The 18677-nt window shown below is 36.0% G+C and overlaps 1 protein-coding gene across 1 annotated transcript in view; it reads left to right on the top strand.

Moving 5' to 3' along the window:
* Positions 1-18677, top strand: part of RYR2 (ryanodine receptor 2 (cardiac)) — a 509242-nt gene that overhangs the window by 337795 nt on the left and 152770 nt on the right. The window contains 7 exon segments of the mRNA XM_012660153.1: positions 71-208; positions 2338-2415; positions 3609-3684; positions 9138-9261; positions 9746-9861; positions 13698-13762; positions 16195-16316. Coding sequence (XP_012515607.1) covers positions 71-208; positions 2338-2415; positions 3609-3684; positions 9138-9261; positions 9746-9861; positions 13698-13762; positions 16195-16316 — 719 coding nt within the window.

Here is an 18677-nt window from a genome sequence, read left to right as displayed (position 1 = left end):
TAATTTTCATTTAGGTTCATGATAGCCCTAGTTTTTGTTTTGTTTTGTTTTCTTTTTTTTTTTCCTCTAGGAAAAAGAAATTTATCGCTGGCCAATCAAAGAGTCTTTGAAGACCATGCTGGCTTGGGGTTGGAGAATTGAAAGAACGCGGGAGGGAGACAGCATGGCCCTTTATAACCGGACCCGTCGTATTTCTCAGACAAGCCAGGTGAGAATCGAAGTGATGATTCAACTATTTCTTTTATATTTTAAATAATTTCAATTCTTCATCTAACTATTGGGTTTTTCTAAACAAATAATTTGAAGATTCTGAAGACTAATAAAATTTACAAGGGAGAGGAAAAAAAATATTACTTTTTCTTTAGTTTTAAGTGAGGTTGAATCATGATTAAAGTATTGGGATCATTCAATACAGTTAGATTGCCCATAGAGCTTTCTTCTTATTTCCAGTCAGATCTGAGGGTTAGTTCTTAGTACATGGAGTGCCACACTAGAAAAAAAATGTTTTTCCTTGGGGCCATGGTGTTTTATTACGAAAATAGAATAAAAACTTCAAAAATAACATGATTCTTTCTAATTTAATGAAAGATTTGTTATTTTTAATTGTTTTCTGTGCATGAGTTATATGCAACTTGAAAAATAGTTCACAGGGCTCCCAAGGTAAAGAGATGTGGGAGTTACATATGCTTCATGAGGCCCCGGGCTCAAAACTAGCGTGAGTTAAATATAACTCACATGGCAATTCATGTGTTAACAAGCCTTAACCTCATTTAACAGATGGGTAAACAAAATCTTAAAACAGGTAAGGTATTACCGAAGCCTGCACTATTTGTACTTGGTAGGGCACAGGCAGTCTGTAGCTATGGCACAGCTGCCTGTGGAATGGGACAGACAGGGGAAAGCACTGACAGCTGTAGTTGAATGGGTAATTTTGAAAGTGAAAGGTAATGAATTTTAAGCAATTAATGCCTATTTAATCTTTTTCCTTTCCTTTTTTCACTGAAGTAAGAAGTGTGGTTGTCAGCCAAATGTCTTAAGAAGGGAGAGGGTTTAAGAGCTAAAAAAAATTTAGGCTGAAAATATTCATTATTAATAGGGTATGATCCAATAAGGATTAGCTAAAAATACTGTTGTAATGAGGATCCAATTGGAATGGAATTTGTAATTTTTATGATGTCTCGGTAAATTTTAACAGTCCAGGAGCAGGAGTTACCATTTGGGTGGCTTGTGATTGCTCAACTAGATAATAAAAAAACACTATAGACTCAAGAGTCGTTTTTTAATTCACATTTAGTGTTTTCAGTTGAAATTTACATTTGAATCATATAAGCCTCTGTAATAAGCTTAGCTAATGTAGGAATATGCTTTTACATTGGACCACATGCTTGCTTGGGACATGGAAAACCAGCATGATCTTAACATGGTGATTGCATTACCATTTCATTCTTAGATGGTGAAGCCACAGAAGCCAGGGTTCGGTCAAAACTGAATATAAGTTGAGTATAAGTTGAGTATTGCTCATGAGGCCATTATTAATTATAGCATATTTCAGATTCTGTTCATTTTACGAGCATGACACAGGCTGTATTTTTATTTCACTTTTAGTTTTGTGTTTATTCATTTCTAAAGAGAGAATATACAATTATGAAGTATATCATGATATAATTTTAGATTTATAAGCAGGAACCAGAGCTCATTTCTATGGTAAATTTTCATATAATATGCCATTGGGTAGAGCAAAGTAAGTGCCCAGGATGGTAGTGAAACACATTCTTAACATTGATGAGAAGATACAATTCATTTTTTAAAAGCCTAAATTTAGAAATTAAGGAAGACTTGCCTGAGCATCGAGGATTTCTTTGTAAACCATTGAATACCATATGATATACTTTTATAACTAAAAAGTTGGCTTTTTTTTAATCCTAACGTTTGACCCACAAAGACATTTGTAAATATTGACCTCTTTAGTTAACTGTTGCTTTCATGAAAAAGAATAAATTTCAGTGTAGCCAATTAGAATTTGTAGGAAATTCATGAATACAATGGTTCTTTGCATTAAGGTAAGGTAATATTTCAGGATTTTGGATTCATTGCATAATTTGTCAAATTATTATCATTAACTTTTGGGATTGTCAATCCCTAAGATATTTGGATGTATTTAATGTTAATCATAAATTATTGTCAGGCACCCAAATATAATTTGCTAGATATGTTTGCAAAGTTATTTTGTATAGGTAATTGCCGGTGTAAGCTGAGAAATTATGTTTGCCTTATATTTCTAAGTATCATTTAAGTCTCTGACCATAGAGTTTTTAATGACACACTATTTTGATCCAGGTTTCTGTAGATGCTGCCCATGGTTATAGCCCCCGGGCCATTGACATGAGCAATGTTACATTATCCAGAGACCTGCATGTAAGTACTGTTACTTTTTAAAAATATCCTCCAAATTTCATTTTTAAATGCATACTGTAACACTTTCCTGTATATACGTCCCAGCATGAATTGTTTGAATGTGGTTATCATATAATGTGTCCACAGTTTATAGATTATGTACCCTAACCTTTTAGTGCCATCAAAGTTGATAAAACTTTTTCTAGGGTATTTCCTCCACATATTTTTCTTAAAGATAATATCCATTAAAATCATAATATTATATAGTTATATGTGAGAAAAGAGTAAATAAATAACAATGCTCTGCTCAAAGATCATCTTAATTTTCAAATTGTTTATCCAGGGAAATTAATGGCATTCTGCTTGCTCCGTTCGTAGTCTTATCCGTTCTCCTTTGTCACTAAGGAACCTAGTTTGAAATGACAAATTTGAACAAAGATAAAATTTATTGCTTTGTACTTTCCTTGGGAGGTGAAAAATTTGCTGCCTTAGAACATAAGTTAACAGGTCAATATGATATCCAAACAGTGAATATTGACATTGTTAGTAACTGTTATCATTCCAAGAGAAATAAAGAAGTATTGAATTGTTAAATTGTTCGGTTGACCTTTATTATTGTTCCTGTATGAATGTATTAAAATGACATAGTAAACTGGAAAATCAAAAGTGAAAAGAATCTTAGAGGTAAATTTATCAAAATCCAGAAGGCCACAGAGAGATTAATGTGGCTAATCCGAGGTCTCTTACCTAGTTTGGGCAGAGATTGATCCAGAAGTCACATTTTTGACTGTCCATGTAATGTTCTTTGCATTCCGTGTTTCATAAGGTTTAGGTCATCTTTTAAAGCTTTGGAAATTAAAACAAGAACTTGTAAACAAATATATTTTTTTGTTAAAGTTCATAGCTATTTTGAAGTTTTATTATTGAATTAATAAAACATGTTGTTAAATATTATAAATAAATAACCACGACTATTCCTATAGAATCAACTCAGCTATTTAGTTACTGTATAATATTGCAAATCATTAGAATTCTTTGGAATTCAGTTTCCAAATAAGAAAGCTGTTTGATTATCTTTTAAATGTATCTTAGCACTAATACTCTATGATTTATTAATTTAAGGCATGTTTTGATATTACATATTAGAAAGCAATGTTGTCCTTTTTTACTTATTGAAGTAATAACTTAGCTCTTAAATATTTTTTTCATTTAAGGCTATGGCAGAAATGATGGCTGAAAATTACCATAATATATGGGCAAAGAAAAAGAAAATGGAGTTGGAGTCCAAAGGTAATATTCTCTAAAAATCTTTATCAAAAAATAATCAGAGTTCAGCTACATGAGTATATGGATGAAATAATTAGTCTTTTAAGCACAAAAGCTCATTATACCTTTATTTTATTAGAATGGTTAAAATGTGCCTATAACAGAGTCGAGGTGAAAATTCTGTAATTTCCTGGCTGCTATTGTGTATTTTCTTGTGTCTCAGAATTTTGATGGCTCTCTTTTACCCAATTTAGCATATAGGCATCTATACTTATCTTCCTATTAATAATATCCATAGTGTTCTATTAATTACTTAGACCTCACTTCCTGACTCTCATTTCTAACTTAAATATCTCTTATCTCATCCCAGTTTATTCCTATCTCAGCCTCTTTCTTTTATCTAGTCTGTTACGTTACTGTCTCTTACATGCTTCTGTTTGCTCTTTTCTTCTTTTTCTAAAAATACTAAAATGATCTAATATTCTATTAGTCATTTCTCAAGTCTTATTTTCATGTTTTGTTAAGTTTAATATATCCTACACTGATGATTTCTTTCATTGTTATTTGTCATTAGTCTATACCCATACTGTTTATAGTGTGTGTGTGTGTGTGTGTGTGTGTACATACTTTCTCTTTAATGACTTCCTATGTGGGTTTCTTCCCACAGTTGGAATAAAATTTTTTCAAGTTGAAGACCCCAACTTTTACTTCTTTTGTAATCCTTATTGTATAGTTCTGGGCACCAAGAAATCTTCTATTTCTATTTATTAGAATGGATAAAAATACAGAGGGAGAAGATTTTTGCAAGATGGAGGTATTTCGTGGTGAAGGGGATAGCTGCAATATAGTAGGGTGGTACCAGTACCAAGCACTGGGAAACAGAATAACACGGAATATAATAGGATTGTTCATGGAGAGACAATGAGTGGATTCTACATTTTAAATTGCCTATTGCAAAATGTGGCTCAGAACTGTGCCTGTTATTCTAAAACACTCCATGAATGTGTAGTAAATGAATGATTAATTCATTGGCTGGCCCGTGGATGCATGGATAGAAAATGAATCATAGAGTTTTGCTGAGTAATATTCTTGAGGGACACTACCTACATGACTAATAAATAAAATTACTATGTTTTATGTGAACAGAATGGATGATAAAAATCCATTCCTTTTTTTCCAGCTATGTTTCAGTCACTATGGTTGGGTTAAAATTAAAATTAATAAGCAGCTATGTTATTAGAAGTTGAATATCCCTTATCAGAAATCCTTGGTACCAGAAGTGTTTAGGTTTTTGAATTTTTTCAGATTTTGGAATATTTGCATACAGTTAACCAGTTCAGCATCTCTAATCCCAAAACCCCAAATCTGAAATACTCCAATGAGCATTTCCTTTGCGTGTCATGTCAGTGTTCAAAAAATTTTGGATTTTGGAGCATTTTGGGGTTGTTATTTTTTGGATTAGAGATATTGAACCTATGCTGCTTTGCTAAATAAGTATGCTAGAAAATCAGCATTGCTTCTAATTTCTGGACCACACATTGAGCGTCCTACAGTCAATGTTTTATTTAAGTCATGCCACTCGTAGATGAAACATCCATACTTCTGCCTCCTGCTTGTTCTGTCCCAAATTCCTGTTACATAGTTGGGAAACATGGTTGCAGCAAGCTAAATGATAAGATAGATGAAATTAGTCCTCACAGTCATTGATCTTTCTCACTGCCCCTGTGCATCTCCTTTTAACAGAGGAAGTCAGTTGTTTAGGACCAAAATGGCAGACCAGTAGGAAAGGTGTTGAGATATACAGCACTGGATGCTGGCTTTTAGGTTATCGAGATTAACAAAGCAGAGAAATGAGTCTTGGAAAGGTAAGATAAGCCTGAGATTTGGGACAGAACAGAAACCACACACGTCTTTTCTTAAATTTGTTTTCTCACCTGGGGATGTTAATAGTAGGGAGGACGCTTATAACCAGCAGAGTAGGCAGCTATGTCCTGCCAGCTCTACTTCCACTGCCAAGAAGGTCTGGGTGGGAGGGTGGGGGGTGCCTGTTGCCACTCTCGGTACCTCTGTGTGTGTGTGTGTGTGTGTGTGTGTGTGTGCGTGTGTGTGTGTGTGTGTGTGAGAGAGAGAGAGAGAGAGAGACAGAGAAAGAGAGACACACACAGAGATAGAGATGGGGGAGAGAGAGAGAAACAGAGAGACACGGGAACTCAGAAACACTAACACGATCCGTGCGAAGCTGTGCAGTTTCATTTCCACCCATTCTGATCTCTTTCATCACCTGGGCATCTATGTGCAGAAGATGAATCTGCATCAGAAAACTCTGGAGTAAAATCCCTCTCTTGCTTGCCCTGGTCATCTGGTCTTCAGTGCTCTCCCAATTAGCTTTAGGAATCTAGCAAAGTTTTGGGGGACATCAGGTGCCATAAGGAGTATATCATTAATAGAAATAAAGGAATAAAAGTCCAAAAAAGTGTGATCAGCACTCCCACATTAGTGAAAAATGTAAAGACCTGGCGTCTCTTTTTATTAATCTTTCCCCACCACCTTTTCAAGTATTTTGTATCAAAGTAAGCTGTTGTGAAGCCAAGGACAGCCCCAGTAGCAAGCATTTTTGACCTTTGGTATAAATAAGTTCACAGGCCGGTGCTAGTAAGTTTGAGGCAGTATCCTAGGAACTACTGCCTATTCATGTAGCTGGTTTCCTTCCACATAAGACACCTACACCCATGTCATAAATGGGAAAGAGGAGGGTTGGAAGAGCAAGGGAAATGCCCACAGTCATTGTTAAGAGGCACAGCAAAGGCATAGGTCCCATTCTGCCGGCTGACTTCAAATTACCCACCCCATGTAGTTCAGTGGAGATCTCATAAGGTGAGGAGAGTTTCAGAGTCCGAAGGTACTTTGTGTTCTTAGGATTTTTAAATTATGGATCCCTCTGTCCCTCCACTTCCCCCAGAGTAAGCCATTGGTATATGACCCCAAAATCATTGTAGATTACAAATTAAGTTGCCAAATTAATAAAATTCTCTAGGACTAAGTGTAATAATAGAGCTCTAAATAGGTGATGATTGGCTAAATTAGGATGATTGAATTATTAGTATATACTTGATTTTTTTTTGATAACACAGATTTTAAAATTTTTATTTTATTTGTATAGAGTTGTTCAAAAAATGACAATGAATATTTCTTTATTTATCATGAAATTTCTGATTCTCCCATTTCAAAAGTTAAAAAAAAATTAGTGTTGTCAATTTACATATCTGTAAATTACCCAAAGTATTTATTTTCAGCTTTGACAAAGTCTGCTAGGAATTGCAAAGAATAAAATTGCTAGAAAACAATGATGGGCCTTCAGCTCCAAAAGGAGCATTGTAATTTCTAGGTGTTTTCTGACCCGGCACCCTCTTTTTTTGTTTGTTTGTTTCAGCATATTATGGGGGTACAGATGTTTAGGTTACGTATGTTGCCCTTGCCCCCCCCAAGTCCGAGTTTCAAATATTAGATACTTGATTTTTAAAAATTGCTTTTATTGTTTTTAATTGGCACGTAATGATTGTACATGTTTATGGGTTGCAGTATGATATGTCAGTACATGTGTAGAGTGGGTAATGTTCAAGTCGAGCATATCCATCACCCAAAGCATTTATCATGGCTCTGTGTTGGTAGCATTCAAAATTTGCTCCTCTAGCTATTTGAAAATATACAATAAATTTTTAAAAATTATGCTATCCTCGTAAAGTATCCTGTTAAATTGGATCTTTGATTAGGACAGAAGTCGCATTTGGTTCCCAGTGCACTTTGTGAATATTTTCTATAACCTTTTTTGCTATTCACAACGTGTTTGTTAGTATTGTCCTCTGACAACTGTAGTATGCTTGATACTATTAATGTCATACTATGAAATAAATGACGGCTCCTCACTATGCTTCACATTTGTTAGCTTGGTGGCTTTTGACTGTTCCCTTGCATTTACGATAGTATAGTGTCACCTAATGGTCATAAAGTTCAGTGGGTGATTGCATGTCCAGATGACACTAGATGCTGAGATGGCACTCTCAGTCAAAGCCAGCTCTAGAAAAACAGGACACTTTCTCCTTTGCATTTTTGCTTATTTTCTGTGTAGGGAAAATTCAGCATTTAGGATTGTTTTTGTAGCTCTTGGCCAAACTACATTGGAAACTGATTTAATAGGCTGTCTGTTGTTATCATAATTCAAACAATATGTTTATTCTTAATTTTTTTCTTCCTAGAATTTCGGTAGCAGTTGTATTTCAGGGTCATTCAGCATCCCACACAATGCATATTACCATACGTATTTTATGAACTTTAAATTTGGGGCAGACCATGCCATTCAGTTTGCTACTGCTTTAATAGCATCTTTGCATCAGATCTTTATATCTGAAATCAACAGTGCATTTGTCTATATTTTTATAAAAAATATTTTATAAAATTTATAATTTTAGAATTTTTTTCTCCTTATTAGTTTTTAAAATTTAAGTATTTTCTAGACTTTTTAAATCTAAAGAATGGAATACTTTTAGTATTTCTCACCTGAATAGGTATACTAGGAATTTAGACTCTTGCTAGAAGTTTGCCAGAATTTTTTAATGAATGATCAAGTGCTTTTTTTGAGACAGAGTCTGGCTCTGTTGCCTGGGCTAGAGTGCCGTGGCATCAGCCTAGCTCACAGCAACCTCAAACTCCTGGGCTCAAGTGATCCTCCTGCGTCAGCCTCCTGAGTAGCTGGGACTACAGGCATACGGCACCATGCCCGGCTAATTTTTTCTATATATTTTTAGCTGTCCAGCTAATTTCTTTCTATTTTTAGTAGAGACGGGGTCTCGCTCTTGCTCAGGCTGGTCTCGAACTCCTGACCTTGAGCGATCCACCAACCTTGGCCTCCCAAAGTGCTAGGATTACAAGAATGATCAAGTTTTAACTTAGCACATCCACCTGGGGTTTTGTGTATTCATAAATAACGTGACTATAGAGTACTCTCAGATCTGAGAGGTGTAATAAAAATTTGATATTTAAGACATTTTTTTCTCTTCTCTTGGTGGGGCAGAAAATGAAGCATAACACCTGAAACATGCCTTACAATTCTACTAGATCCAGCTGAGTATGTTTTAGTGTCTATTTCAACTCATAATTCCTTTGAAGAGAGAAGAGAATGCAGCTGTTTCTCCCTCCTTGGTTACTGCAGATGTTATTGACACTTGATATTATAAATGCATGTATGTTCATGTTTTAATTGCCTCTTACAAGGCATATGCAGTCTTTCTTTGAACAGTTTTCCTGAATTAATTGGAATATTAAAGGCACTAGAGGCAGAAGTCTTAATGAGTCTTATATGCGCTATGTATCATTAAACGATATGAAAAGTTTTGTAGCATGGTCCCGTTATATATGTGGGTGTCTCATCTAAGATTATGTTCAAATTACTATGCTGCGTTCTTATCCTGACATTCTCCTAGGAGGCGGAAACCATCCCCTGCTGGTGCCGTATGATACACTGACAGCCAAAGAGAAAGCCAAGGACAGGGAAAAAGCACAGGACATCCTCAAGTTCTTGCAGATCAATGGATATGTTGTATCCAGGTAAAAGTGCACCTACCCCAATTACACATTCTTTTCATAAGACTGAATATTTAAATATACCCATCAGATTTAAAGCTTAAAATGAATTCAATGATCTGTTTAAACCTTAGAGCTACTGTTTAGTATGTTCAGAGTGCACACATATCTGAGACATTAGTGTCCTTAGCTGTTTGCCACATAACTGAGTTCCTTTGCTGCTTATATTAAATCACCTTCCATCATTTAGGCAAAATCCCTAGGCCAAATAATCACACTCTATTTTTGTAAAGGCAACACTTTATTGCATAGTAATAGAGTTATTCACTGCAGTTTCATGTTAGATGCAAAGTATTCCTTATAAAGTAAATCTCGTTTTTCCCTTGAGCTACAAGAATATTTGATAAACTTTAAAATTTGTATATTTGTATATTTTCTTTTTTATAAAATTTTGCCATCTAAGAAACTGTGTAAATTGCTTTTCATATTTCATTTTTTGCTATTCTAGAGGGTTTAAGGACCTGGAATTGGACACACCTTCTATTGAGAAACGATTTGCTTATAGTTTCCTCCAACAACTCATTCGTTATGTGGATGAAGCCCATCAGTATATCCTGGAGTTTGGTAAGTACCATATTCCTATTGCTAATAGCCCAGTTTTTGTTTTTCTTAATGTTTACAACATCAGGATATAGAAAAGCATATTCTACTGGGCTGTTTCCTGATAGTATAAGCATGTCCTATTCATCCTAGTACTAAGTAGCATCCAACAGTCAATAGACAAACAAGTTCTTCATGAGTGGGTTAAGTTTGTGAACTTTTAGAAAAATCTCACATATATACTTGGGAGGCTAAGGTGGGAGGGTTGCTTGAGCCCAAGAGTTCAAGACCATCCTGGGCAACATAGCAAGACCCTATCTCAAAAAAAAAAAAGAAAAAGAAAAATCTGACCTGTAATTCTTTTTTTCTTATGTTTATTGGCATTGATTTTTTTTCATTTTGAAAGATACATTTGAAAGACATCAAAATTTTAAGATGGAGTTCAATCTTTCCTATGATATTAATTGTTCTACTCATTAAAAAAAATTCTATAGATTCTCAAAAATTCTAGACATTGTAAATAAAGGCCTTGAGTTTAGCTTTTGTAGGGACGTACATTTAAGCTGGAGTATCTGCAGTGCAGAATACTTTATATGCTCTTAGGGTACAAGGAAAGACCTTCTCCCCATCTAGCCCAGGGCTGCCTCAACACAAAAAGAACTCACTATTTTGTGTCTTAAATTCAGAACAGACCATCAAAGCAGCCTCCTGTCACTTCTGTTATTTTGTGATCCTCCTCAGCAATGTTGAATTAAAATTCAACTTCTTAATTACACCTTCATGTCAGATCATCTTCTAGACACTGGTTGGTAATATGATATAAGGAAGTATGGTTTGTTCCCTTTTGAAAACAGTATGTTCTTCTGGTCATTATCCTTTTATTTTCTTTTTCGATCTCAAGGTTTTCTTTTTGTTTTTGCTTTTAATACTCATTCCTTCTATCTTTTTTTTTTTTTTTTTTGAGACAGAGTCGCCCTGGGTGGAGTGCAGTGGTGTCATCATAGCTCACTGCAACCTCCAACTCCTGTGTTCAAGGGATCTTCCTGCATCAGCCTCCCGAGTAGCTGAGACTACAGGCACACACCACCATGGCCAGCTAATTTTTGTATTTTTAGTGGAGCCAGGGTGTTACTTGTGCTTGGGCTGGTCTCGAACTCCTGAGCTCAAGCGGTCCTCCCGCCTTGGCCTCCCAGAGTGATAGGATCACAGGTGTGAGCCACTGTGCCTAGCCACCTTCTGCCTTTCAACACGTTTCCTCTGGGCCCTTCATCCTGGATCCTTTAGCTGCTGTTTTTCTTAGACTTTAAATTTAGTTTCTGGCATAGCAGAAAGTTAAAGTTTTTAGAAATTCGAGCTCTGATATTTTCTCGTTTCTGGCTCCCTATATCATAAATGAGATTAAAGATTTTCCAGTTGACCATCGTTCTCGTAAAAAACTGCCCTTTCTTTCTACCTGCCTCTTTATCTACAGTCCAAATACTGCGTTATTGCTCTCTTCTTAATCATCTTTTTCATAAAAACTAACTATACAAACTATAGCATATAACGTATCTCTCTGTAGCACAATTATAATTTTAAAAAATACGATTCCTGATTGATCCTAACAAGTAGCCAAATTAGCCTGAATTAATGAAATTTGACCTCCAAGAAAGCAAATGAAGCAGTGGTGAATTTTTGAGGCTCTCATGCACAAAGTGAAATATTGCAATTTCTGTTCCGCATTTAAAAGGGTCTGATGGGGGAGCACCTCCAAGATCCAGTCTTCTTTCTGGCATGGCAGAGGAGAAGGGGGAAATGAGTAATCGTTTGGAGAGAGGAACAAGAAAATGTTTTTGTTTTTGATTTTTTACCTTCACATGGAAAACAGAAACACAAATGTGAAAGGTAGAAATGTGTTCAGATATTGTTCAAGCTTGATTCAAATTTCTGAATAAACTACCTAGTACAGTGCTTGTGTGTAGGGAGAGATGAGAATCTTGCTCCAGGACACATTCCTCCACTTAGCACATTTCATTCTTTCCACAAGGTACAGGATCTTACAAACCAGTGGTCCCCAACCTTTTTGGCACCAGGGACTGTTTTCATAGAAGACAATTTTTCTTCTATGGGGGGAGGGGGATGGAATGGGAGCAGTGGGGAGCAGCTGTAAATGCAGTTGAAACTATGCGGCCAGGTTCCTAACAAGCCGTGGACCTGTACCTGTCTGTGGTCTGGGAGTTGGGGACTGCAATTACAAATTGGGTAGAAAGTAGGTTACAATGACAGAGTCCAACAAAATGACATTTTTTACAGTTCCTATTGTTGTGTGTACTTTTTTTCGCATGTCTGTGCCAGGGCAAATTATGTATAACTCTGTTACATGAACAGATAGAACTGTGATTGTCAATACCATCATTTATTTTAATTTCCATCTTTCATTGTTATTGCAAGGAAAACTGCTATATTGCCTTCTCCCTTTATCCTTCTCATTATTGTCTTTGCAACACATCTTTAACTTACTTATTCCTAGACCTAAGCTAATTGTGATAGTAAGAATACACATACGCCTTTTTCTAATTTTTTTATTATTCCATAGGTCATATTCTTCCAAATCTTCTTGCATTTTGCACATAAGCATTTTTGTTAAAATGTGCAGTAAAAGACAAGAAATTTCCTATTTAATTCCTTGAAATATTAGCAGATTTGGCTGTGCACAAAATTTTGCCTTGACATACTTTATATGAGAAAGTCCCTTATATGGACCCAGCCATTTTGCATAATGTGCTCAAAAGAGATTTAATGACAAAGTAATACAAAAATGAAATTTGCAACTGTTAAAAAGATATCATTTTCTTTTATCTGTTCCTGGGGAGAGCGTTGTTCTGGTATTATAAAATATTACCTAAATTTCCTAAAAATTATCCTGAATTTATGTCTAAGATTTGATAAAGTATATTATGTCAAATTATTTTATTTCTATTTGCAAAAGAACTTTTTCAAGCAAAGTCAGTTTGATTCTGATAAAAGCTGGAAGCTCTGCTTACAAATTTTACTAAAACATGATATAAAATTATGAAGTTTTTAGCTCTTCAGTATGTTCTGCCTATCATTATGGTTATTATAGTTTATTATTACCTCTTCTCTATATATGAAACCTCTTCTGTATGCATGAAGGAGGTAAGAAAGGCCGCCTTCTAAGGTAAATTCATTAGGTTAAACTAATTCTTAACCTTGAATCATTTTCAAAACCATGGGGGAAGACCTGGGTGTTTTTGCTTTGCTTATGGAAATTATCTTTTGACATAGGTCAGAACTTCTTTATTCTTTAGCAGAATGCTCATTTTCCAACTTAGTATTAGAATTGTTATCTTCCTCCTCATTGCAGACCCTGACTTCTGCAAATTTCGAGTTTGTGTATTAAAATTGGAAGCTTTAACTTTTAGTCACACCCAAAGATAACCATCTTTATTAGAGGCCAGGCTTAAAATCTAACCGATTATGTGGACTCGATTTATACTCACTTTCCTCTCTCCAGTGAGCTTCCTTCCCTAAAGGCTAATGACGACCTGGGATTTTTTCTTGATTCTATTCCATTTTCCCCCTACATGTCAGTAAGATCTCAAAACCACACAAGTGTTTGTGCTCCTAACCATAAATATGGACTGTCCTTAATAGCTTTTTTGTTCGGATTTGTGTATTTTTAAAAAATCCTTTTTTCAAATTAGACCGTTGAAGTTAGCCTTTGTAATTTTGGTTGGCTTTTTATATTCAGCTTAGTGGGATAATACATTTAACAATGCCTTTTAAACTTCACATTTTGGGTGAATAGTCTTCCCGTGCTTGAAGTGCAACATGTACCTAAAAACTCTTCATATCTACAGATGGTGGCAGCAGAGGCAAAGGAGAACATTTCCCTTATGAGCAAGAAATCAAGTTCTTTGCAAAAGTACAGTATACAATCCATCTTGTTTTTGCTTCAGTGTGTTTGCTTACAAAATATACTCATTAGATTGTTGCCCCGTTTCAGAATGTACTTGTCTACAAGTGTGACTTTTACTACAAGTAAATATTCTGTGGCATGAAAATAACTGCATGAATCATGCTCCCAGCACACGTGGTCATACTTTAACTTGCTCTGATTTCCCTACTATCGTCCTCAAATGACTTTGTTCTATCAGGGGTTTAATTCAAAGTTGGCATTTTGTCTTTATCGTGTGATGTAGAGGAAAAAATATCTATTTCTTAACATTTGAATATTGTTATGACTTTAAATTTTTAGATGAATATTTCTTTTATCATTAGGAAACGCATTAGTTAATTTATAAATGGGTACATTTCAAAGAACCTTTAGTATAGAATCTTTATTGTGGGACCTTAGTCCTACTCATTTTGTAGAGGTTCAGAGAGGATAAATTGTTAATATACGCAGTCTATCCCATTGCTGTTATCCATTCCATTTCATAAGGATTTATCAAGAATTTGCTGTATTACTGGAAATTCATCACTTCCTTTTGGCCAAAAAGGGAAGGGGATGAAGAGTTTAAAAGTCTCCGTATTGGTTTAATTCACTTTCTCAATATTTATGCTGTGGCTAGTCTGTGTCAGGCATTAGGAAGTGGCCTGGGGATTGTCATGAAGACACAATGCCCTTGGGTAAGCTTTCCTGTTTACGACACCTTGTAGTTACCCTGAAGTCCTAATTATTGCTATCAATTTCCTTTCAAAGTGCTTCCATTCAATAGTTATTACAGATATATGCTATAAATGCATCTTCATATGGATTCTAAAATAGCATGCTTTTTGATTGATTACTATTTGGCTTCTAGTATGTTTTCAGAATTGTGTCCTTTACTGTAAGGGAGGTTTCTCTTGTCTTTTCTTTCTACTCAATATAGCACTCAGAGTCTGTTCCAATCATGTGAAGATCTGAAGTTTGTCCTGGGGTGCGCACTGGTAGCGATAGGTAGATAGATAGAGATATATCCATATGTATCTCCAGTGTCTACTAGGTTGTAATCCCCCTTGGTAGCCAGTTATCAGAGTGCTGTATTCATGGCTTCTCATCATACCTTTAAGATACATTCTGTTGCCTGTATACTCAGCACCTATACTGATTTTGTTTACAGATGCTTAATGTGACTTAATTTCTACTAAGTCTATATTCATTCATTCACCATATTAATTGAGTGCCTACTATGTGCTAATCACTAAATTCAGGCAATGTCACAACTTTCAAGGAAGATCAATAAAAATTTGTGTATTCCTCCATTATATATATCTGTGCTATACCATGTGGTAGGAAAAAAAATGTATTTAGATAGACTTAAGTTTGAATATTGGCAATGCCAGTTATTAGTATTTTTTTCATTTATTCATCCAACAAATATTTATCCAGTGCTTGCTATAGGCCCCGCACAGCCCTTAGCACTGGGGATTCAGTGATAAAGAAAACAGACCAATTAGCAGTTCTAGAGGCCAGGAAACGGTTATAATGAGAAAGAAACCCAGCAATGTTTCTTGCTTTTGTGTACCTGATAGGCTCCTAGGGAAAGAGACTTTAGTCCAAAATCATACACACAAAATGTAAAATTATAAATGATGTTATAAGAGCAGAGAATATGGGATTTTATTTGGTTGAGATCAGCAAAGGCTTATCTGATGAAGTGCCACTGAGCTCAGGTCTGCAGGAGCAGCGAAGTGAATAGATCATGGAGTGTGGAAGAACATTTCAGACAGAGGGAATGGTATGTGCAAAGACACGTGGCGTGAGCGGACAGAGTAAGGAAAAGGAATCCGCCCGAGGCCAGCAGGACTAAATGTGCACAGAAGTAGGAGGTGGGCTTTGAGAAAGGCCAGGTGAAAAGATCATTGCATAGGCAAGTAAGTTGCAACATGACTTTGAGTAAGTCACTCACTGTCTGTGTCTCCATTTATACCCGTAGAGCAGAAGTGATGGCATCTACAGTACCGAGTAGTTACTACAGATGAAATGACACCGTGTCAATTGCAATCCTCACACATAGTAGAGACTCAATATAATACGGTAGTCACGGGTTACTTTTTGAGCCTGTTGAGCACTGAACTGTATTATGTGAAAATATTGAGAATATTTTATTTTGAGAAAATGCTGAGAATAATTCCAAATTGTTGAAAATTTGCTCTATTCCCCGTAATCACATCCCACCATATTCGTCTCCCCCCAGACCCCAGCCGCAGACTGGAGACAGCAGAGTGCGATGTAAGAGAGGCGTACTCTGACACGGTGCTAACTGCATGGGTATCAGGGCACCTGTCGCATGCGAACAGAACTCTGACTGCTCTCACGCATCCTCCAAAAGGTTCCACTGCGTAGATCTGTTTTCTTTTTCTTTCTTTCAGGTCGTTCTTCCTTTAATTGATCAGTATTTCAAAAACCATCGTTTATACTTCTTATCTGCAGCAAGCAGACCTCTCTGCTCTGGAGGACACGCATCAAACAAAGAGAAAGAAATGGTGACTAGGTAAACAGCTCTAAAAATAAAATCTGTTGTTTGACTTAAGAGTATATGCGTTTGCAAAGAGAGCCTGAGGACCTCGAAGTGGGAATGTGTGGAGAGTGTCCTCCCATCTTCCCTGGTCCCTGTCCTCTTGGAATCCAGCACCAGAGGAGGATGGTTTCTGCAAGTTGAGATAGTGTTCTGGACATGGAGTTTCTTTATATCTTGCTGCTAAATGTGGTGCTGAGTAGAAAGTAAAATACGCAAGACAGAATTTACAGGCAGGGACTGGTGTTGCATCACCTGTTAGTATTTGTGATAAATGGTGCTTTCAACATGAGTTTCTTTAACATTTTTGTAAATCTAATATTTTCGCCAGCCTTTATTTTTCAGGAAGGCAGGATCCCATTTACACAAATTTAATTTAAAAACTAATGACCGATCTCGGAAGAAAATGAAGTAAAAATGCATACTATCTGAATGTTTCTCCTCATGCTACTCAACCCAGCATCTTAGCAATGTCTTCTCATTTCTTTTTACACCCAAATATTCTTTGTAAATCTATTTGTGATTCTGTTGTAAATTTAAGGTTTGTCCCTCAAAATTATGCTAGAACTTAGCATACGTGAGAATCAATCACTGAACAAATCTGCTTCTGTATTATTATGCTCAAAAGTCCATACCAAGATTTTAGATTGTATCTGACCAAAATTTCTATAAAAGTGAGTAAATTGTATAAAGTAGAACACAGAGGCTTTCCTTGGACTTGACTTTAATGCTGCACTCAATGGCAGCACAGCAATAGTATCCCCCTATTGGACAGAATGAGATGAGGCTGAACACATACTGTCACTGAGGATGGACAAGAAATAAGATTTGTGCATCACATAACACTGGGAATGCAACTAAAATGGAATTTTCGCTCATCTCTTTAATTTATTGTCTGTTTTTCCAACTAGTAAGTAACTAATCACGTGATAAAGGATTGCAACGGCATAAAAAATGTCCTCGGACATCATCAGATAGTAATTTTCCCATGAAGTTGATAAAACAGAATGGAATCCATTCCAGGGACACACCTCGTTTCCATAAATTGGCACCAGTTGGAAAGAAGCAGTGCAGTGTTACTTTCCAAGATGTGAATTTTCACCCCTTCCCATGTTGGCATGGCTTTGCCTCCTGCCTTCCCTAGGCAGAAGAGTGGCTGGTCCCTCACCATTTCATCAACATTCTCATCCACTCTTTGGGCCAGTGTCCTCCTGTGGATTGTGAGAGCAACACAAGAGCTAGAAAACCCTGAGCACCAAGTTACCCCTAAACATCATGAAACTGAGAACTCTTCTGAGTCTCCTACTTCTCCCTGGGTCCTGTTAGTCTTTTGTAACAGAAACTTTGTTCCCAGAGGATGTTGTAAATTTAGATGTCACTTGATTACATAAATCTAGAGATAATATCATCAGAGAAAATAGAGAAAATACGAATAAATTGATGCAAATTCTGCTTTTTTCCTCCCCTCCTGTCTTGTGTTTTATTATAGCCATTCAATTTTAGCCTTACCCTCAGAATTATTTGCTGACCACAAAATATGCATGCATCAAAACAGCAAGTTGAATTTCTTAAATATATATAATTTTTATTTGTTAATTAGACCTCTATATAGCTAGAAAAAAATTCATAGAACTAGACACCAAAAAAAAAAAAAAGAGCCTCTTTGGCTTTACAGAGTCTGTAACCCTCATAGAATAAATCAGAAGAACATTACTATTCTGTCCTAGCCTCAGTCAATGTAGTTTTGTGGCCCTAGGCTAACCCTAGACTACCCCTCTCTAATGACTTTGCACTAGAACGTTTTTAATTACCAGTCATGTGCCGTATAACCAGGTTTCAGTCAATGATGGACCATGTATACAACAGTGGTCCCATAAGATTATAATACTATATTTTTACTACTCCTTTTAGATATGTTTAGATGTGCAAATATTTACCATTGTGTTACAATTGCCTACAGTGTGCAGTATAGTAATATGCTATACAGGTGTGTAGCCAAGCAGCATAGGCTATACCATAGGTACAGCTTAGGCGTGTAGTGGGCTACACCATTTTGGTTTGTGTAAGTACACTCTGTAATGTTCTCACAATGACGAAATTGCCTAACGACACATTTCGCAAACCATATGCCTGTCGTTAAGTGATGCATGACTATATTTTATCTTTAGTTTGTCTTTGCCTAATGGAAAAAAGCTGGTAAATTTTACTTCTCCCATTAGTATTTCCAAAAAGAAGCATGTGCTATTTAAAATTCCAACATATAGAAAATAGGACGCATAATAGAAGTATCTTATTTTTATTACGTGAGCGGACAGAGTAAGGAAAAGGAATCCGCCC

This window comes from Propithecus coquereli, unplaced genomic scaffold, assembly GCF_000956105.1.
Source record: "Propithecus coquereli isolate 6110/MARCELLA unplaced genomic scaffold, Pcoq_1.0 Scaffold66, whole genome shotgun sequence".
Classification (NCBI taxonomy): domain Eukaryota; kingdom Metazoa; phylum Chordata; class Mammalia; order Primates; family Indriidae; genus Propithecus; species Propithecus coquereli.
The sequence above is the reverse complement of the archived record's forward strand: the minus strand, read 5'-3'. Positions and strand labels throughout refer to the sequence as shown.